The 23,018-nt window shown below is 43.5% G+C and overlaps 1 protein-coding gene across 3 annotated transcripts in view; it reads left to right on the plus strand.

Annotated features, from left to right (window-relative positions):
* The first annotated feature begins 658 nt into the window (after positions 1-658).
* The window catches only part of ZNRF2 (zinc and ring finger 2), a 53,267-nt gene continuing 30,907 nt past the window's right edge, over positions 659-23,018 (plus strand). The window contains exon 1 of one of the 3 annotated variants that reach the window (XM_081164948.1): positions 659-1,542. In XM_081164948.1, the coding sequence (XP_081021074.1) occupies positions 1,095-1,542 (448 nt within the window). In that variant the 5' untranslated portion in view covers positions 659-1,094. The remainder of the gene's footprint in view (positions 1,543-23,018) is intronic. The other 2 variants (XM_081164947.1, XM_081164946.1) reach the window with 2 other exon arrangements.

Raw genomic sequence — 23,018 nt, forward strand, 5'->3', positions numbered from 1 at the left:
GCCGCCGGAGCCCGATTTCTGTTCTCATCCTGAAGCAAAGTTTCTGGGTTGAGTCTGTAACCTGAAGCGTATGTAACCTGAGGTACCACTGTATATTCCAGGGGTGCCAACTTGAACCAAATAAGCCCCGCCCTGCATAATTGATCACATGACAGGGAACACACCCACAATTTGAATGACAATGTCCATCAACTTGGTGGGGCAGCCCCCTCAAATTGGGAGCGAGGAGCAAAGGATCCCCTAGGAATTGGCTCCTAGGTAGATATGCTAAGCATCTCTCCCCCCCCCCCCATTTTATTGGGAGTTACTGAGTGGTTTTTGTTTTTATTTCGATTGTGTGTTTTGTGTGTTTGTGTCCAGATTTTATTCTGTGAACCAGCGGGTGTAGGGCAGTATAATAATAAATAATAATAATAATAATAATGAATTTGAGCACGCGTCTGTGGCGGGAAAACCCACGTCGGGAAGAGGACGTCCTCCTCAGCTCCGGCAGGCCAACCAGCGGGCCCAGCCGCCCTGGCGGCCCCCCAGAAGCGGGCGGCGCCTGTCACCTCCCGGCGCTGAACGGAGGCAGGAGGCGGAGCGGGAGGCGGCGGCCCTCGAGCCTCCCTCCCGCCCCCTTCCCATGATGGCGGCGCGGCGGCCGGGCCAGCGAGCGAGGGAGGCGCGGCTGCGCAGAGGTTCCGCCCCCCTCGCCTCACACTTGAGCGAGCGCGCGAGCGGCCTCTGAGGGGAGCGACGGGCCGCCGCTGCCGCCTCTTTCCTCACACGACGACCACCGCGGCAGCGACGATGGCCGGAGCGGCGGGGCCGAGGGCTTGGGCTGCGGCTGCGTTCCCTGGCAGAGCGGTACTGGCTTCCCCGTCGTCCTCTCCCTCGCCCGTCGTTCTTCTGAGGGACTCGCCGCGGCGGAGGCAGCGCCGCCTCAGCGCCGGGCCCGCCCGCTGAAAGCCGCGGCGGCTCTTCTCCCTCAGCGGCCGGGTCCGGGGAAAGGAGCGAGGGCGGCGCGCTTTCGCCTACCCCGCCCCGCGCAGGGAAGCAGCCGAGCCTGAGAGGAACCCCAGCCAGACGGCGACGGCGAGGAAAGGCGGGCCATGGGCGCCAAGCAGAGCGGCCCGGCCGCCGCCAATGGCCGGACCCGGGCTTACTCCGGGGGGGACTTGCCTTCCAGTAGCGGCGGCGGCGCGAACGGGCGGCCGGCAGGCGGCGCGGCGAGGTACACGCACCTGGCCCCGGGAGGGCAGCACCACGCGGGGCCCGGCGGCTCGGCCAGCGGAGCGGCGGCGGCGCCCCGGAGCAGGTCTCTAGGCGGGCCGGGCGCGTCCGGGGCTCGCGCGGCTCATTCTGCCTTCAACATCCCCAACAGCAGCGGCCTCTACGGCTCGCAGGACTCTGTCAGCAGCACCCCCGAGGAAGGGGGCAGGGAACGGGCCGCGGCCGGAGGAGGTGGAGGCGGCGGTGCTGGAGGTGGACACGGCAGCGGCGGGCCCCGGCTCGTCATCGGCTCGCTTCCCGCCCACCTCTCGCCTCACCTGTTCGGAGGTAAAGAGAACGCGGAGGAACGGCACACGTGTGGATGGGTGGATGCGTGAAAGAGAGGAGCGAAAAGGGGAGCCGCGGCGGCCGGGGGTCGGTAGAGCGCGAGGCTCTGAAGGAGATCAGGGTCGTGGGTTCGAGCCTCACGCCGGGCACATAGATGTTTGCATTGCAAAGGGGGTTGGGCTGGATGACCCCCGAGGTCCCTTCCGACTCCTACGATTCTTACAAAATGAGAGTTCACAGGATCGTAGAGTTGGACTGGACCCTGAGGATCAACTAGTCCAGTGCAGGAATATGCAGCTGCCCCTTAGCGGATCGAACCTGCAACCATGGATGTAGCCAGGATTTTTATTGGGGAGGGCAGACCTTTGTTAGGAGTGCCAGATCTTCAGTTAGTTAAGGATTTTTTTCTTGATTTGGGGGAGTAGCTGCAACCTTGGCTTCTCAGCACCATGCTCTAACCAACTGAGCTAGCACTTGGTCTAGACCAGTGGTTCCCAACCTTTTTTTGGCCTTGCCCCACCTAAGCATCTCTAAAATCCTGATGCCCCCCATATAATTCTTATTATTCAAAAAGTGAACTCCTATTCACGTGGAGGAAGCCTAAAAGGCCATTCACTGTTAATAACTCATTCTCAACTTGCCCCCCTTAAAAATCAAATTGCCTGTGGGGCGTGTGCCCCATGTTGGGAACCAAGATTCTAGAGCGACATTTCTCACCCACCCATGCCGAAATGTGCTTGATTTTCGAGAGTGGGGGACTGCTAGTTTGGTGACTATTAGTTAGGGCTTCCTCTGATTTTGTGCTTGCTGTTTTGACTGTACATCTTCTCTCTAAACACCACTGGTGGTAGAGCCACGCTACCCACATGTGTGTTGTAGTGGATAAAGTGCTGAACCATGGACACCCAGGTTGAAATCCTTGCTCCGCCATGAAGCTCGCTGGGTGACCTTGGGCTAGCCACTGACTCACCACCTGACCTGCCACGCAGGGTTGTTGTGAGGAGGAAATGGAGAGGGGGGAGAACCACCTTGAGCTCTTGGGAGGAAAGGTGGGATATAAATGTAACTGTCATAGGATTGTAGAGTTTGAAGGGTCATTTAGTCCAACCACCTGCAATGCCGGAATCTCAACCGAAGCATCCATCACAGATGGTCACCCAGCCTCTGCTTAGAAACTTCCAAGGAAGTAGAGTTCCCCACCTCCTGAGTGAGTCTGTCCCACTGTTGAACAGCTCTTACTGTCAGAAAGATCTTCCTTTCTTCTAAAGTGAATCCGTTGGTTGGAGTTCCCAGCCTCCTAAACAGAATAAAACAAGCTAACTCCCATCTTCCATGTGACAGCCCTTTAGATACTGGAAGTTGGTCACCTCTGTCTCCTCTTTATCATGTAAGTGTATACAGAGGAGTTGTAAGTCCACTTGACAAGCAGTAGCAAGGTTTCTATTGTGGGGGATAAGGCTGCTGCTGGTTCCATATATGGTTTGGAATAAAACCCACAGAAGTCAGTAGGGCTTGCTTCCTGTTAAGTTTGGCCAGGTTTGCAGACTTAACAGCAGCACAGCTCTATGCATGTCTGCTTTGAAGTTTCACTGAGTTGAGAGAGACTCGCCCCCCAAGTAGGTGTGCCTAGGATTGCAGTTTAAGACAGTAATCCTAAGCATACATTGTAGGGAGCAAGGTCCATGGAATTTACTTCTCAGCAGATGTGTGGAGGGTTGTTTGTGTCCTCACCTAATGGCAAGGTGCTTTGCATGGATTTTGTTTGCTAACTTCATCTGAAGAATGCTGCAAAGTTTCACTGTTTCATCGACTGATGTTCTCCTTTTTGTGCTTCACATATAACACAACGTTACAAGGTGGGCAGGGGTGTATCTCACAGATTTTTGCTGCTTCCCGCTTCTTTGAAGTAACTACTGAGAAGTTTTCTCTTAAATTCAGCAGATTAGGAAAATTCTTTTGCTCTCTGATCAGTGTGTTCTTCTGCTTTGTTGGTTTGGATTTTAAAATGCCCTTGAAACAGGAAAGGAAAAACTAACTTTCAGCACAATACAATACCGCAAGTATTTATTTGGCCCACAACTTCAATAGCTGTTAGTAGTTCTATAAATTTTCCTGCCAACCATTTATATAATTAGGACTTAATTGGATAATGCATTTGCACATCCATGCAGTGTATTTAAATCTGACCAAAGTCTCTATTTAGATGCTGATGCAAGAATAGAAGCAGTTTGTTTCTAATTTTATGTTAATTAATTCGGAGGGTGTTTACAATTTTTTATTTTAAAAGGTTTTATTGGAGTTGCAGCAGATTTGAAACAAAGTTTCTGTTCATAGGCAAAAACATTCAGACGGGGTAAGAGCAGTTCTAGTAACAAAAGTTGTACACGGATCTAATTCTGTAGTGTAATTATATGGAAGTGTAAACCATTGAAAAGAGGGTAAAATTGAAGATAGTGAAAGACAAAAACTAATTGTGCCATTTTACAACAAAATCTTATGTGCATATATACTTGAATGAAATCCAATTGAGTTCAATAGGAATTCAGCTTAAAAAGAATATTGGTTTTTAAAATCTACAAGGTAGCTTGTTGTAATTAATATGACATTAATAAGAATAGGGCAAATTTTGGTTCCGAATTCATGCAGAAATACTACATTTTCTTGCAGCCCTGTCTTTATAACAGTTCACCTAGCCTGGGGATGGGTAACATGGTGAACCAGTGAATCTCTATTTGGTTGTGTCTCTCACTTTTAATGGTGCTGACCTGTGTGAGGTCTCTAAAACCATAATTGTGTGTTGAGGAGTCTGTGAGAAGCCTGTATGATAGCAGTCTTCTGTAAGCAGCAATGTGCTTGTTTCATCTTGTGAGCAAATAGGATGATGTAAAATTCATGAGACATCCTTTTCAAAATTGTGGATAAATGGATAAATGATGGTAGGTGCAACTGGCTGAGTCAGTGTTGCAGCTATGTTTTAGGAAATAATATATTATTATTATTATTAATGTCCAGAATGCTTTCTCTTTTTTTAGAAAGAGAAAATATATAACCAGAAAATTAATAATATAATATAATACTTAGCCCACCAAAATTGGGCAATCTGTATAGGTAGGCAGTCTTGCTCTGTGCAGTGAGCTGCTTCGTATTGTAATGCTTTGAGTTTCAAGGTTTCCCTTCTAATAAAACTTTGGAATGTAATTCTGTACATGTATATGCAGAAGTACCATTTAATTCAATAGGACTTACTCTCAGGTAAGAGGTATAGGACTGCAGACCAAGGGTTGCTTATTTTAATGTAGTATATATATCCTGTGCTTTCTCTGTATGCATAAAATAAACGATCAAAATGTAAGAGTTTCAGTCAGCAGCTTTTATGATTCTTAGCTATAATATAACTGTTTTCTTGTAGTTTTCTGGTGAATTGAACTGCTTTAATGATGTGTAAATAACTGCTTCTTAGGATATCTTGTTACTGGAGATATCCTTATTTTAAAGCTTTTGATAAGTGGAATAGGATTGTTCAAAAGTAGATCTGATGAAAAGCCTTTTCAACATCTGCTGACCACATACATGTGACATAGTTATTCAATAGATAGATTCTAACGTTGGCTGCCTGGCTGTATGAAGACAAGCAATTTAGAATTCCACTTGCGACTGTGGTGGTACATGAAGGCTCCAATCTGATACTTAGGAATAGAATTCAAAGTAGAAGTCTCATTGAACTCAATGGGGCTTCTGAAACAATGTGTTTAGGATCTTACTGTAAGCCTATGTTCAAAGGAGCAGTTTTATACAAACCCTTCTATAATAAATTGATAAGTGTGTAACTCGTATTAGAGTGTTTCTATCAGATTATTATTTTCTGCATTGAGTAAAAGTTCTATAATTTTCCTCAATGTGTGTGGAGCAGCTTTGACACGGAGGATTCCCCATTTCAAGGGATGAGTGTATGGATGTTTGTTTTTAAATTTGAGCTGGGAATGGAAGGGGCAGGGGGCACTACTTCCAGCTACTTAGAATCAGCAGTATCTTGTATCAAGGGAAGTTGTAGTGCTTTCCTACATATTCACAGGTATTGTGATTACTGTATGAGTATAATTGTGCAAGTACCACAAGCATATGCCCATGCGTTTTATGGAACTTCACATCTTGCAATTTAGATGTTACTGCACCCATGTGAGCAGTCTGAAAAGCACTTCCTTTTTGTGGAAACAGTAGCATTTTAATGAAACTGGCGCCCTAGTACTAACATTTGTACAATAGCATAGCAGTGCCTATTCCCTGCAAGGGAGTAAGAATGAAATAGGCCTTTAAGCCTTCCTTAAAGAGAGCAAATACTTGAAGTTATGCAGGGCTTTTGGAAGAAATAGAATTGGAAAATTTTCTAACGTCCCAAAGAATGATCTAATTTAGCATGCTTTTTTTACTTGTATTTTATCAACAAAAGCTACAAAGTTTGAAACTGCTAAGCTTTCCTAAAATTTATTTGCAGTTGGCATCTATTCATTGTTGCTATTGAATATAAGATTCAAAAAAATTTCCACAGAAAAGTAAAGGACTGGAAAAAGTTTTCACTCCACCCCACTCCCCGTCACAGAAAAAATGTATTCAAGATAGGATAAAACTGCAAGTTTTCCCAAAAAGTTTTAATTGAGTTCTTCTCATTCTAAAAAATAGTAGGATTTTAACTTTTTATTCTAAATAAACAGTACCTTTATTAAACTTTTGTACCCTTGTGTAAAGGAGATGTGAAAGAATCCTAATGGGAATAATGCATTTAACACTTGCTCTGAATGGGAGTATTAACCTATGGAATAATTTTCATCAGTTTGTAAAATAAATCAGCACCTTATATCTCTAATTCTTTGGGACCAATATGATAAAAACAGTTTGTACTTTCAGTAAGTCAGAGGGCACAAGAGTGCTCTTTTAGTTAAGGTTCTGTCATCATAAGCCTCAAAATTCTATTGCTCATAAAAATGACATCTTGATGTAATAACTTGAAGCTTGACATATAGGGAATACCTGGTGAAGTGTACAAATGTGTCAAGGTTAAAACAGATCCAATAAAAATTTCCAGAGGTACAGCAAGTTTAAAGGTGCTGCAAACTGACAACTTACTGTTTACTCCAATTTTCAAACAGGCATATCATTTCTTTCCAATTTTGGTGAAAACTGCTGACATTCAGAGCACTGAGGGAAGCACACTATTTCATTGGTTTGGTCAGGTTATTAAGCTTTTCCTGCTCCATTAAACCTATGGCAGCAACTGCTGGCAAAGTTACAGTGCATGCTGAGATTAATTCTGAAGTGATTCCCTCCCACCAGACTTCAGTGTTTGCAAACGGAGTCGTCTAGTGGATGCTATGTGCAATGCCTATTCTTTTATTTGTGGAGTGTGGCAATGTGGTTCAGTGGTTAGACTGTAGTACACAAGGGAGAGACTTGCTGGAGCTGCTGGACATGTTCATGATTCTTTCCCGATTTTTAGCATATACAGTGGTACCTCGGGTTAAGTACTTAATTCGTTCCAGAAGTCCGTTCTTAACTTGAAACTGTTCTTAACCTGAAGCACCACTTTAGCGAATGGGGCCTCCTGCTGCTGCCACGCCGCCAGAGCACGATTTCTGTTCTCATCCTGAAGCAAATTTCTTAACCCGAGGTACTATTTCTGGGTTAGCGGAGTTTGTAACCTGAAGCGTCTGTAACCTGAAGCGTATGTAACCTGAGGTACCATTGTAACTGCAGGGATGGTGACTATGGCACTGTATCTCTCTGAGATGCATGCCATGCCATTCATTGTGGGTTAAACCACAGAGCCTAGGGCTTGCCGATCGGAAGGTGGGCGGTTCAAATCCCCACGACGGGGTGAGCTCCTGTTGCTCGGTCCCTGCTCCTGCCCACCTAGCAGTTCGAAAGCACATCGAAGCGCAAGTAGATAAATAGGTACCGCTCCGGTGGGAAGGTAAATGGTGTTTCCGTGCTCTGCTCTGGTTTGCCAGAAGCGGCTTAGTCATGCTGGCCACATGACCTGGAAGCTGTACGCCAGCTCCCTTGGCCAGTAAAGCGAGATGAGCGCCGCAACCCTAGAGGCGTCCGCGACTGGACCTAATGGTCAGGGGTCTCTTTACCTTTAGAGAAGAATGAAGGCAGAAAGGGCAGCACAAAGTTTCAGGTCTCCAGGTTTGCTTTCCAGGTGGTGGGAGAAGGAAGTGGCGGGATTGTTGCCTCACACTGCCTTTCTGCAATGTAAGGGCTCTCATTCCCACTCTATGTTTATGTTGGGGTAGGACAAGAAAGTATGGATTGGGGGCCTCATGCTGCCTTTCTGAAGGCATAAATGCAGTAAGTGGGCCCTGTTCACTGTTTCCTTCCACTGTGGTGGGGAAAACACGTGAAGGTCCTACACTTGGGCCTTACCCTGTCAAGCTCTGATGCTCCATAAGGTGATACAGGACGAGGACAATGTGGAGCATCTTTGCTGGTCTCAGGCACTTGTACCTTCCCCCTTTGGATTTCGGCCAAAAAGACCAAGAAGTGGTTTGTGCATGGAGACTAAGTTGTAAGCAAGCAAGCACAGTTCTTGACACTGCCCATCATCATTGATGATGATGGAGCAAGTCTGTTAAAGCATTGGCTTTAGCTTCTGATTTACCAGCTTTTTGGGGCTTGGCCAGTGTCAGATACACTTAACTCTGGGTTTAATCTTACATATTTTTGAATGACATTAGGGCCTGTATATCCTATGCTGTTCAGAAGAGCTTCACCTTTCTCTCGACTTGTCTATACCGCTCTGTGACCCCCCCCCCCGATTTTTGTGAGGGAGAAGTCTTGCTGAGCAAGCAGATGTCACAACATTGTACGTTGGATTCTACCCTGCATCTTTTGCTTTAATAATTGCTTTGGGTTTCTGCTACAGGGTACTGAACAGTAATGTGCTATTCAGCAGAGGACTGCAGCTTTAGAAATTTCATTTCCTTTAAAATGGAAATGGCATTTGACAATTCAGACTTGAGTTTTTCTTATTTTTGTGTCATTCCCTACATTACCTTTGCACTACAATGTAAATAAGCAGTGTTGTAATTTTAATCACAGGATTTTATTGTACTGCTTGTTTTTTACACATGAGCTTGCAGTAATTCACATGGTAATAAAATTTGTCTTGGTGGTGAGTGAGTTGGAGGGCTGCTTTTAACTCTCCCAAGCTTGACTAGGTGGGGCTCCCAGCATTTGCCTTGCGTACTGTGAACATACTTCTGGTACATACTGTTTTTGCAAGCTGGAGTCTTAAATTAAGTGTTCTTATTTTTTAAAAAGGCGTTATGCGACTTGGACTTTGATTTGCATTGCAGCATTAAGTACCGTATTTTTCGTCCTATAGGGCGCACCGGCCCATAGGACGCACCTCGTTTTTTTGGGGGGGAAATGAATAAAAAAAATTTATTTTTTCCCCCATCCGCCCTGGCTGCCGCCCCGAGCCTTGCGCTCACCTGCCCGAAGCACGGGGCACCCTCCGGAGGGCTCCCCGTGCTTCGGGCGACAGGCTACCGCCCCAAGCCTCGCGCTCCCGGCGGGACCTCCTGCCGGGCGTGCGAGGCTTGCAGACACCCGCCCAAAGCACGGGGAGCCCTCCGGAGGGCTCCCCGTGCTTCGGGCGACAGGCTACCGCCCCAAGCCTCGCGCTCCCGGCGGGACCTCCTGCCGGGCGTGCGAGGCTTGCAGACACCCGCCCAAAGCACGGGGAGCCCTCCGGAGGGCTCCCGGTGCTTCGGGCGACAGGCTACCGCCCCAAGCCTCGCGCACCGGGCGGGACCTCCTGCCGGGCACGCAAGGCTTGCAGACACTCGCCCGAAGGGGAGCCCTCCGGAGGGCTCCCCGTGCTTCGGGCGACAGGCTGCTGCCCCAAGCCTCGCGCACCCGGCGGGACCTCCTGCCGGGCGCGCAAGGCTTGCGGACACTCGCGGGGGCTGCAGGCTGCTGCCCGCAAGCCTTGTGAGCCTGTGGGAACTCCCACAGGCTCGCAAGGCTTGCGGATAGCTTCCTGAAGCCTGGAGAGCAAGAGGGGTCGGTGCACACCGATGCCTCTCGCTCTCCAGGCTTCAGCGAAAGCCTGCATTCGCCCCATAGGACGCACACACATTTTCCCTTCATTTTTGGAGGGGAAAAATGCGTCCTATGGGGCGAAAAATACGGTAAAAGGTTTGCTAATTAGACAGTTAACTTAAGTTGCTTATAGGGGTTGGTGCTGAATTAATTGTTCCTGCAGTTAATGTTGAGTTTGACTGCAGTTAATTTGTGGTTTACTTTCTGTAATTACTGTATAAGAAAAAGATTTAAAAAACAACATTTAAGCCTATATGTAATTGAAACTATGATATGAGTAGCTACTTCTGTCATGAGAGTTAATCTACAATTATGTAATGGGTATGGGGTTGCTCGTGCGTAAGTTGACGCCTCTCCTGGCTATGTTGCCTTGTTAAACCTTTCTGTCTGGACAGCCCTTCAATTCGTGGCTGCCTCAGTCGCTAGCAGAATCCGTCAGTGGGCGTTTCTTAAATCTTTTCCAACATAAAACATACTCTCTCTGCGCGGAAGTCTTCTGCGCAGGGTGGGCGTGGGTAGCGGAGGACCCGTGCTCTCCCCGCTGGTGTCCGGTGAAGAGTCCTGGAGCCCTCTCACCGATTCCCCCATCAGCCCCTCTATATCCCTGGTGTTGCGCTGATTTGCTTCCCCATCTGCGGAGCTGTCTCTCTCCCTGCTGGGCCCTTCTCCAGCATCATTTGAGAGCCTTCCCTCCGCCTCTAGCTCCGATGTCAGTTCCCTGACAAATTATTTTCATGATATATAGGTTTTTTAAAAAATATAAACTGTACAATTATTCTTGTAACTTTATTTTATTTCTGCCTTGTCATGTTCTAAGACTTTAGGAAGATAACTACAGCACTATTTTAAAATGTGACTAGTTCAAGTCTCCAGATGATTTGAGTTTTAAGTTTATGAGAGGATGGAAGACCTGGAGGAATCAAGCAAGATAGTATTCAAATTATAGCAGTGATCTAAAGCATTGCGGGAAGTGTGGTGCGTCCCCCCCTTTTTTAAAATGAATTTTAAAAGGCAAAATAGACATGCTTGCACTAAGGGAGGAATTATTCTTGTTGACTTGGGGGAGAGTGATGTCTTCTTCACCTCCTTCTTGTTCATATAAAAGGCAGCATGGCAACAGTGGCTAGATTTCCACTCAGTCCTAAAACTTGCTGAATTCCCCTGGATAATGCTGAACTAGTCCACTATCTTTCAGCTTAATATACCTTGCAGAGCTGTTGAATAAAATAGGGGGCAATATATATGCTGCCCAGAGCTCCTTGGAGGAAAGGAAGGATATAAATTTAATAAGTTTTTTTTTAAACAAAATGAGTTAATGTTTTTCTTTTATTAAAATAGAGTCTTGATTTCATACATTGAGAGTGCTACTGTAGAAAGCACTCCAGATGGATTTTGTCATATTGACTATACTGGCTCTCATTCTAAGTAGCTTTGGCAGACTATTATGTGTTAAAGGATCTGTTAAGGTAACACTTTTATCTTTTCACCAAATTTCCTGTTCTTCTCTTCCTCCTTAAAAAAATATCCATGGATGCTAAAACTGCTTATTTCAAAAACTAAAAATCCTAGGAGATGGAGACAGAAGCACTCCTAAAATATTTTTGAATTTTATCTAATGGGATTTGAGTTACTTGGCAGTGCAGATATTTCGAGAAGTTAGAAGTGAACTACTTTCATTCCAATCAGAAGAAATACAGGTGCCTATCTATGAGTGTGGAAAAAGTCATGGAGATGTTAGATTCTTCCCCAGTGGTTGCTATACAGGTGGTTGGGTTCATGTATGTGTAGGTATTACGGTACCTTCTGTGTTGGCCTAGAGTCTAAATTAGAGAAGAGTTCTAATAGTGTGGCAGCTTTGGGGGAATGCAAAAACCTCATAAGCTTGCCCTAGAGCATAAAAAGCACATTTTCAGTTCTGGTGTCCTCTCTGTGGAATCAACCCTGCTCCGCCCTTGTATTAAGGCAAGCAATAACACTGAAATCACTTCTGTCCTTGCCAAAAACTCACTTATTTTTTCAAGCCTTTGCTGGCCACTTAATACCAGTTTGTTAATGTCATGTCTGCCTTGGCCAATTGGCTGCTTTTTTGGTATTTTTTTTTTTAACTGTTCACTGCCTTGTGATTTCAAATGAAAGGTTGTATATAGAATACACGAACACAAACAGATGTTGACACTATGTGTTTGTCTCTATTCCTGCCTAAGTAAAATTCATGACACCCTATGCTTTATGCTGTGCTGGCAATCCTGAAGACCTCTTAAATGCCAGATGGGCAACCCAGTAATTTTTAGAGGAAAACAAATAGCTTTACATTAAGATTCTTCAGACACATTAACAAAGAAAGCTTGGTTTATTATATGAAATGAAAATAACAGAATACATAAATGCTGTCTCAGACAGTAAAATTACAATTTAAGATGGCAGCAAATGCTATCATACATACCTTGATCTAAAGAATGGAAGAATCCCTACCTACTCTCAAAAGCCTACAGAAGTGAGTGTAACAATTTTGCCAGCAGGACTCACACTAATTTAAGAAATGGAGATGCAGGGAGGAAGCATATACCTGTCTTTATGTGTGCCTGTTTGTTCCCTGTGAGCGATGAACAAAGGTCCTTGTTGGAGCTAGGAGTGCCACTTCTTTATACTCAAATTTTAGGTTTCCTTTCTACTCGTTTGGTCAAGTCATGCCAGTGGAGAGGGGAAGTGGAGACCTTGTGATTAGCAGCTAGTTTATCTCAGAATTTTCTGCCTGCTTTTCACCTCACCCATCTTGCAAATTAAGTGTTTGAATGAAGGTCATCCTAGTGGGCTGTGGCTGGACTGGCTATCTTGTGTCTTCTCTCTGCCTGACCATTATCTCAATGGGGCCCCATTTGCAAAACAAGAAATATCCTTCAACAAATAAGAACTTTCCATGTGCATACACAGTCTTAAGTTTAGAAATAAGTTGTGTGAGGAAGAGGTTTTGTGCGCCTCCTTGCGAGTTTTCACACCAGTGTACTTGCCTATGTAGGAGACACTAATTCTCAGTTAGACGTTCAAGAAAAATCCTGCAATTTTTAAAAGTTGAAATGTTCCAGGGTATTGTTCTGAGAACTCAAGACAGACCAATGAAGAAAAGGAGTGGAGCTGAAATCAAATTATTTAAATAGATAAGCAGATGTGTTAGGAATTCAAATAGATAAAACAATGTGTGGTAGGAAGGAAAGAGACAGGACCTTAGTTTTTAACTATGTAAGAATGTTATTTTGGCAATTGAACTGGCTGTTTAAAGGCACAATTACATAAATCCTAATAAGTGAATTTATATTTTGTGAATATTTTATGCTTTAAAAAACATTGTTTATAGGGTGGAGTGGGACTGGAAACATGAAGGCCATGAAACCATTGTTCATTTCTGACATCTGGAATTCTTGATAAATTCTTTAAAAATATTAGGTTTTTTCCCTATTTAATGTTACTCCTTAAGACATAGTTGAAGACCCAAGCTACATTCCTTTCAAATACATTTTATTATCTCACTTGACATAAATTAGAATAATTCCCACAAAATTGTAGTTCATGGAAGATCATTTATCCTAATTTATGTCCAAAGAGCTTCATGTTTTGCCTGTCACTGCTTTCAGCATATGCGCAATATGCTGTGCAGTTCTGAGTCACTATTTTTACAATACTGTATTTAAAGTTATTTTTTTCCTTCTATGGAAGCTTCTGTTGGAGACAATTAATTGAGTTGCTTTGGGGGACTGTATTCCCAAACCATCAAATAGTAGATTATTGTCTTTGCACAAGAAAATCTGTTTCTAGTAAAAAATGATGTAATGAAAATATTAATATGGGCATGCTTAGGCTTCTATGGGCTCCTAGAACCTGTAAGACCTCACACTGGTTTGTCAGAAGCTTTCCTTAAATTAGTAAACGTTTGTGCCATTTACTTAAGCACATCTTTGTATGTTTGAGAAAAGCTAAAGTAAACCTGATTTGTAACCGAAATTGAAACACTGTTGCTGAAACCAGTATTTCTGGAAAAGACAGGAAATGTACTGGAAAATACTCTGGGGTGTGGGAGCTTTGATCCTGGGTTCCTCTTGTGTCAGATAGAAACTATTGCACCATATTTGAGTGCTTCATCTCTCCTGTCATCTTAGAAATGGACTTGCTTGGGAGTGGTTCTCTTCTTTCTTCCATATGCAGCCCAGATACCTATTAAGTCTTGAATAGTTCAGTGTAAATAGGCTTTGGAGGGGTAGGAGCCGAACTTCCTTAAGGCCTTATGCACATGTTGTTTTATAGGGTCCTCAAAACAGTAGTTATTATGATTATAAGTGTCATTAACATCAGTCTCTCTGAAGTTTCCATCAATTTCTCTAAGCTTTAAGACGCTTTTGCGGGGACCACTTCTATCCTTCACTGAGTTGTTAAACTCTTGTGTTTTAATATTGATCCTTCTGGGCTTTTGTTCTCACACCGGTAAAGAAGTATCAATTAAAAGCACTGTTCTCATGCAACTTTCTGTCCTGGTGTGCACTCTTCTTAGACTAGTAAGAAAGGATAGGTGTAGTTTAGGAGCCAAGAACTAATGTACCCATCTTTCTTTGTCTGCTGCTGTGGCTGATAGACTGCCAATGCCCATTTTGTGTTTCTGCTGCTTTCATATCTACTTTCTCCATACATACTGATCCCCATGCTGGAAAAGGGCAATAAGGCAGACTATCTATCCTATTGGGTTGTAGCAAAACTCCATGGATGTTGGAGACAGGGTGAGAGAGTTGGCTTTGGTCTCTTACTATCAGCAGTGTTGCTTGCTGTCACTCTGTAGTGAGAAGGATAAGTTTCTAATTTCAGAACCCAACATTTTTGTTATGTCCTGGCAGAAGGAAATCCTGTACACAGATCCTCCTCTCCCATTCTGGTATCTACCTTCATCGGGAACTGAAGTAAATATCATAAATGGTGTGTTATAGTGCTATATTTCAAACTGTTTGACTTCCTCCATGTGGATAAGGCAGAACATCACATGCATACTTTCCGGTTACAACCTCTTTAACTGGTTCTTCACAGTACAGTAGGTCCGCAACTTATGCTTCTTTTTCTTACATAATCACAGCTTTAGATGAATCACAAATAAATACATAGTAAAGGGGAGGGAAACCTTAGCTTATCGGGCTCTGGAGGCTCTCGCAAGATATTGCGGGGCCATCTGAAGGGTTTTCATTCACGGAAACAGCTTTTTAAGCCATGCGCCTTGCCTATGGGGCTCTAAAGTGGTTGTACAAGGCCCTTGTGGGGTTGTCCAAGACGTTGTGAGATCTCAAATGGCCGGGGCGGTTCCTGGGTTCATTCTGACTTTGCATGCTTTTGCCTTTGTGGACTCCTGGACATAGCCCCAGTGCACTCCAGGTGTTGTTGGATTGAAGCTCCTGTCACCTCCATCCAGCATGGTCCAGTGGTTAAGGATGGTGGGAGATACATAGTCCAACAACATCTGGGTCCCCGCACGATGGGGTGGTTGGTCTGCAAATTCAACTTGCAAGTCTTCTATGCACCCTTGCAGCTATATTATGAGGAAGTCACTGTGGGCACTTCCTGGCTGTATGTTTATGCATGGAATGTGGCAGAGGATAAGGATTGTGGAAAGCATTCTGCATCTTGGGTTACCAGAGACCTAATGGTAATGAAACAAACTGGATGACAAGTAGAGTTCAGGACGTAGAGGATGTGCTGCAAAACTGACTGAACATGAGTGAGAACACAGAGCCGTGCCTACTGCATAACAGTGAAGATGATGAAGAACACCCACTTTTCTGCCTCCTTTGCATCCATCCAGTGGAATTTTGTTTTGTTTTTTTGTTTTTGTTTTGTATTCTTCGGGGTCTGCTTACTTCTGATCCAGGCAGTGGAATTCTAGATCCTGTGGGATCCTGCTGTTATTTGTTTGCAAGACAATTTGAGGACTGCCCTTGAGGCTGACCCAGAAGCTGCAGTTATTGCAAAATGTGATGGCTCGACTGCTCACTGGAGTGGAATATCACCATCATATTACGCTACTGCTGAAAGAATTGCACTGGCTGTCATTTAGCTACCAGGCTATTCAAGGTGGCAACATTGGCTGTACAGCCTGGTACCAGAATATCTAAGAGATTATTTCATCCCCTACATACTCAACCTATCACTGTGTTCTGCAGGAGAGGGCATCCTTCAGATATCATCTTTATCAAGAGGTCCATTCTGCACAATGTCTGAATCAGGCTTTTAGTTTGGGCACACCTACCTTCCCATTCTATATCAGACAGGTGGTATGTCTCTTTGGTGCCTGCTAAATACATTCCTCTTCAAGAAAGCTTAAAAAACACCCCGGTTGGCATCTCTCTTGGATTTGAATTGATTTTATGTATATGCTATTTCTAGTTCAATCTGTTTTGAATATGTTACACTGCCCTGCAAATTGCTGCTGAATGCCTCATGGGAAATGAGTAAAAAAAAATGAAATAATAAGGATTTGGCTCTATGACATTGTCAGTGTGGTTTCTGATTAGTTCCCTTTATGCCTGGATAATGTGTAAAATGATCCATTATAAGACATTTTTTTTTTTAAAGCCAAACACAACAAAATAAGAATGTGTCATGTGCAAGAGAGTAAAGGATTAAGATGTGTGCTCTGATACAAGGGTTTGTCAGCATTAAGAGAAGAACTGCTTATTAAAATCTGCTGAAGGGCAGTACCACAGAAGTACTTGAAGTAATTGCTTCTGCTAATGACTAAAATGAAAAGGAGAATAAATTTCTTCCTTTAGGATGTTTCATTTTGGGGGAGAGTTAAATATTTTTCCTACTGTGAACAAGAGCAGACATAACTTCTTTGCAACCTTCAGCCCACCCTTCCCTCCAGTGCCACGAAGCATTTCATTCTTCTACCATTTGCTTTGGTTGTGTCAGTCAAGGTCCTGAACACCCAAGATTTGTGTTAGGGCTTCTGTGCTATCTATTTCATGACAACCACAATACCAGCTAGATTATTAAAAGTTCTGATTACCGATATCATTAGCCTTTTCTTTTGAATTGTTCAACTGGTGCTGTGGGGGCCAGTGTGGTGTAGTGGTTAAGAGCGGTAGTCTCGTAATCTGGGGAACCGGGTTCGCGTCTCTGCTCCTCCACATGCAGCTGCTGGGTGACCTTGGGCCAGTCACACTTCTCTGAAGTCTCTCAGCCCCACTCACCTCACAGAGTATTTGTTGTGGGGGAGGAAGGGAAAGGAGAATGTTAGCCGCTTTGAGACTCCTTAAAGGGAGTGAAAGGCGGGATATCAAATCCAAACTACTACTACTACTACTACTACTACTACTACTACTCTTCTTCTTCTTCTTCTTCTTCTTCTTCTTCTTCTTCTTCTTCTTCTTCTCCTCATCACATCAAAACTAAGGGAGCTGTATAACAAAACTGCCTTATTTCAAGAAAATGTTGTGCAACATCTGAGTCCAGTTCCAGTCAACAGTAGAAGGGTGCATTGTAATTTTCCAGAATACTTAAGTCCATAGAGCCAAATCAAAAGAAAACTTAAAGTTTTAATTTGTGCAGCTAGGAAAGTAAGGGAGGAAGCTGAAGCATTGGAAGTTGGTGCATGCAAGCTATTGACATATATTTCTATCTGTCATGGCAGGAAGAATGAAAGCTGTCAAATAGAGTGGTATCACATACAGCAGTGGTGTCCAAAAAAATTTCAAAGAGGGCCAGATTTGATGAAGTGAAGGGCCGTGAGGGCCAACCAAGGGGGCAACCTTTTTTTAGGATTGAAGTTGTTGAGGGTTTTTAAAGGATTTTACCCCAGGAAAAAAACTGCCACAGGGGCTGGATTAAACTGACTGGCAGGCCATATTAGGCCTCCAAAACGGACTTTGGACATGCCTGACATACAGGGACTGTATCTCCAGATGGCATAGAATCCCAGCCATGAAACAATGGTGCTGGACTGCTGTTTACATCTTATGGAAGCTAGGAGTGAATCGCTTATTCGGATTGCCCTAAAAAGCATCCTAAATGCATTTGAAAGCATGGCAATTGGCGCAGATGGTCAGATGCAATCTAAAAAAAGTCACCACTTTTTTTGGCATAAGGCGGAATAGCAAAGCAGAATAGTTGACTACAGTACATGGAAGTTCCTTGTGTTTACACCTACAGAGACTACAATAAAGCTGAAGCGTAAATAATGCTAACCTCGGTTTGCTTCTGTTTATGGAGGAAGCTGTGTAACCTTGCTGAATTTCTTATTCTACACTTTATAAACCTGGAGATGATCTCCATTCATGTTCTGTTTTTCAAGCTTCATGAGTAAAATCCTCCCTCATTAAAATTACTGCTTTTGAAGGCTGACTTGGCATGATTCAGAATGGTGAGGTTTGTCCCTGTGCAATCCCTGCCTCTTTAAAGCACTCTCAATCTTATCTATACAAAACCTTACAGGGAAAAATGCAGACGTAATTTAAAAAATAAAATTATCATACTGCATTTATATAGCTGCCCCTTAACAGTTTTGCTCTTCATTAGTTTGTTCATTTTTGTAGGTCTTGTACTGAATACATTTTCTTATTGTGTACTCTGGGGGGTGGGGTGGGGGAATCATCTTGTTAAAACATATATACCCGAATGGTGTGGAGAAATTGCACATATGCAACGTTCTGGCCTGTCATTTTTTTGATTGAGGGGCATTGTTTTTCAAAATCTTTTTCCTGCAGAAGCCCTCTTCTAATCCTACAAGTGCCCTGCCCTTTTCATTTCATGCCTCTGCATGTTGACAAGGGAGTAACAAATAGTTTATACCACTGAAATTACATTTGGCTAAGATTTCTTTTAGGCAAAAATTTTGCAGCACAAAATATTTCTCATGCAAAATGCAGCACTGGAAGAAAAAGTGAACCCTGACACAACTCAAGGGACAAGTGCTGACTCACTCTTTCTCTTCTCTCTCTCTCTCTCTCTCTTACCACTGAAGTTCATGCGTCCAAAGTCCAGTGGGGTTTACTAATCCGTAGAGCATAAACAGAAGGTGGAAAGCAGTCAGTAAAGCACATCCTTAACCTGTAAGTCTTTAACTTTGTTTCGCAAGGAGTGCATCAGTTTTTTATACTACTGGCCTCAGTACGTATTTGCATTGGTGCTTTTCCAATAATACTGCTGTGCCGGTTCCACCTATGTTTATAAATAGTTACTGTAGGGAATGACTAGATAAAGCAGGTGTTCTGTTCCTGCATTTCAGATACTTGTGGTTGATTGAAATATGTATGCTAGTTATTGGCCAGAAAGTCTGTAGCTGCAGGCACTGATGGAGACTGGCATGGGATGTGTGTTCCAGAAGCTGATTGTTTCATTGTATGTGATGAGAGGTGGTTTTGAGACTTCATGACCAAATCGTACCTTGGAAGTCAAACGGAATCCATTCCGGAAGTCCGTTTGACTTCCAAAACATTTGGAAACCAAAGCTTCTGATTGGCTGCAAGATGCTTTTAGCTGCTTGGAAGCAGGTGAACTAGCAAGGTTTGTGGGTTTTTTTGGCAGTGTTGTTGTTAGAATTAATATACCACCCTATACTCGGAGGTCTTAGGGCCAGTTCACAGAAGAGAGATAATTTCCCATTGGAAAGACTCCAAAGGACTCTGGTTATTTCATGGTTGGATTGCTAGCTCCTGAAAGCACAAAATCTTGCTAATTCTATGTTCCACATGCTTACATTAGTTAAACTGGTCACTTTACCAGGCAGACAGAACATTCAACAATATCAAGTGAAATACTTTAAGAGGTGGAGAGGTGCCCCACTTAATGTCCCTTCTCCCCCCTAAAAAGTTGTGACATGGAACTTTCCTGGTTGTCTTACACTTTAATAGGAAAATACTGGAATATATATGCAGAATACACACACACACACACAGAGAGAGAGGGAATATATCAATATATATTTTGAGATGAATTTTTAAAATCTGCACTTTGAGTCTACATTGGCTTACAAGGTGTTTTTTGTGTGTTTGTTCTGCTGCCCCCCCCCCATATAGTCTACTTGGCACTGAAATCAAAGCCAAGAAAACATATTGTCACTGCACCTAGAGCAATTGCTATACTATATGCTTCACCAACACAGATTTCTTCTTTTCAGTTTCAGTGAAATATGTTCGCTGCTTTTTGCAACCAGGTACCAGGGAACTAGGTATCATCACTTCCACTGGCCTTGTTATTAGCAGTGCTTTCTAAGGCCCATTTGACTTCACTCTCCAGGATGTCTGGCTCAAGGTTGCTGACCTTGAGCCAGACATCCTGGAGAGTGAAGTCAAATGGGCCTTAGAAAGCACTGCTAATAACAAGGCCAGTGGAAGTGATGATATTCCAGCTGAACTATTTAAAATTTTAAAAGATGATGCTGTTAAGGTGCTACACTCAATATGCCAGCAAATTTGGAAAACTCAGCAGTGTCCAGAGGATTGGAGAGGATCAGTCTACATCCCAATCCCCAAGAAGGGCAGTGCCAAAGAATGCTCAAACTACCGCACAATTGCACTCATTTCACACACTAGCAAGGTTATGCTTAAAATTCTACAAGGCAGGCTTAAGCAGTATGTGGACCGAGAACTCCCAGAAGTGCAAGCTGGATTTCGAAGGGGCAGAGGAACCAGAGACCAAATTGCAAACATGTGCTGGATTATGGAGAAAGCTAGAGAGTTCCAGAAAGACATCTACTTCTGCTTCATTGACTATGCAAAAGCCTTTGACTGTGTCGACCACAGCAAACTATGGCAAGTTCTTAAAGAAATGGGAGTGCCTGATCACTTCATCTGTCTCCTGAGAAATCTCTATGTGGGACAAGAAGCTACAGTTAGAACTGGATATGGAACAACTGATTGGTTCAAAATTGGGAAAGGAGTACTGCAAGGCTGTATATTGTCTCCCTGCTTATTTAACTTATATGCAGAATTCATCATGCGAAAGGCTGAGCTGGATGAATCCCAAGCCAGAATTAAGATTGCCGGAAGAAATATCAACAACCTTAGATATGCAGATGACAGAACCTTGATGGCAGAAAGTGAGGAGGAATTAAAGAACCTTTTAATGAGGGTGAAAGAGGAGAGCGCAAAATATGGTCTGAAGCTCAACATCAAAAAAACAAAGATCATGGCCTCTGGGCCCATCACCTCCTGGCAAATAAAAGGGGAGGAAATGGAGGCAGTGAGAGATTTTACTTTCTTGGGCTCCATGATCACTGCAGATGGTGACAGCAGTCACGAAATTAAAAGACACCTGCTCCTTGGGAGAAGGGCGATGGCAAACCTAGACAACATCTTAAAAAGCAGAGACATCACCTTGCCAACAAAGGTCCGTATAGTAAAAGCCATGGTTTTCCCAGTAGTAATGTATGGAAGTGAGAGCTGGACCATAAAGAAGGCTGATCGCCGAAGAATTGATGCTTTTGAATTATGGTGCTGGAGGAGACTCTTGAGAGTCCCATGGACTGCAAGAAGATCAAACCTCTCCATTCTTACGGAAATCAGCCCTGAGTGCTCACTGGAAGGACAGATCCTGAAGCTGAGGCTCCAATACTTTGGCCACCTCATGAGAAGAGAAGACTCCCTGGAAAAGACCCTGATGTTGGGAAAGATGGAGGGCACAAGGAGAAGGGGACTACAGAGGTTGAGATGGTTGGACACTGTTATCGAAGCTACAAACATGAGTCTGACCAAACTGCGGGAGGCAGTGGAAGACAGGAGTGCCTGGCGTGCTCTGGTCCATGGGGTCACGAAGAGTCGGACACGATTAAACAACAACAACAACCAGGGAACAAAATGCAGGCAATATAGGCTCTGTTATGAATGGGACAGTTATGTGATTTGTAGCTTTTTCTCTTCAAAACATTTGCAGGTGCGAGATGGAATGTCTCAGTTGTCACTCTATTCTGAACAGAATAGTTTCATGTATAGGATCTCTGACAGAGGTTTCCTCTGACTTCTATTTAAGATCTTTTAGTTGGTAATGTTAAGGACTGATTCTGAAACCCCTTGGATGCCAAGCATAAGATTTTATCACTGAGGATTACGTGTGCTTGTCCTTCATAACAAGCTGCAGTAAGTTTGTGTGTCAACAAGGTACAAAATGTATTGTTCAAAATGGGCCTTTGGTGAAAGCCAGACTCTGGGTATTTTCCTCAGAGGTCTGCCCTTTGCTTCTCTGTAGTGAGCTTCCAAGCACTAGAAAGTTTTCTGAAATGCATTTAATGGGTTCTGAACCAAGTTATTTCCTAGTATACTTTTCAGCTGATTGGGATAACTACTGATGTTACTTTTTCTCATGGCTATTTCTTCTGTGCTTGGGGAAAGCACATTATTAATGAAGTGTTGGTAAGATAGACCTCTTGAAAACCCAGTCAGATGCATTTGATGCTAAAGTCAGTTTAATGTATACATACTTTAATATATACTTTAATAAGAGTTAAATCCTCGCAATACAGGGGTATAGCTATACAAAGAAGTCCAATAGAATCTTCAGTGACTACAGAGTTAAAAAAAAAATATTCTACCAAACATCAGAGGTCATCCTTTGGGCCATCTATATTCCAAAAATGCAGAAACTGTATAAGGACAGCTATAATATTGCAAAAGCAGTGTTAAACTTTTATCTGTTAATTTTTTTCTCATGCTTCTTTGAGTTATGAAATCAGATGCATAAATTAGTTAAATAAGCAAATAAGAAACGGACACATTATAAATTAAGCAGGAAAACACTCACAAATGGTTGAGAAGTTGAGCAGGTTAAAATACCACAAAATAATTTATGTTATCTATTTCTTCTTTTGACCTGAAATGGATTAAAATTCTGATTCCCCCCAGGAGCCAGTTCTTCAACATTTTTAAAGTAGTTGTGTTGACACTCCTTAAGCACTTGTATGAGAAAATGAATTGATCCTTATATAGTACACGTTGTCTGCTTCCTCCCCCCCCCCAATAAATTTAGTCTCAAACGATTGTTATTGAAGATTGCATTTGCATCAGGTACCTGATGCTGTTTTCCTGCTTAGCATATGCCTTTAGCTCAGCAACAACCACAATATGGAGTAGGCCTTATTTGCATTTTGGCCCTGCTTCATTCAAAACTCCTTTACTCTGTGTTGTGCTTTACATATTCTGCACCAACGCACGTAACAAAATAGTGACTGTAAAGAGGTCAAGTGCTGCATTTTGTAGCTACTTCGTACCTTTGCTGATATAAAATGAAACGTGCTAGCCTAAGGGCCAGCCTTACCATTAGTCATAGTGAGGCAATTACCAGTGTTTACAAAAATACAGGGCCAATAACCTGAACTCCTTGGCTATTCGCTTCTGTTAAAGATCAGAACTATG

This window comes from Podarcis bocagei (assembly GCF_964188305.1).
Source record: "Podarcis bocagei genome assembly, chromosome: 12".
NCBI classification, from domain to species: Eukaryota; Metazoa; Chordata; class Lepidosauria; order Squamata; family Lacertidae; genus Podarcis; species Podarcis bocagei.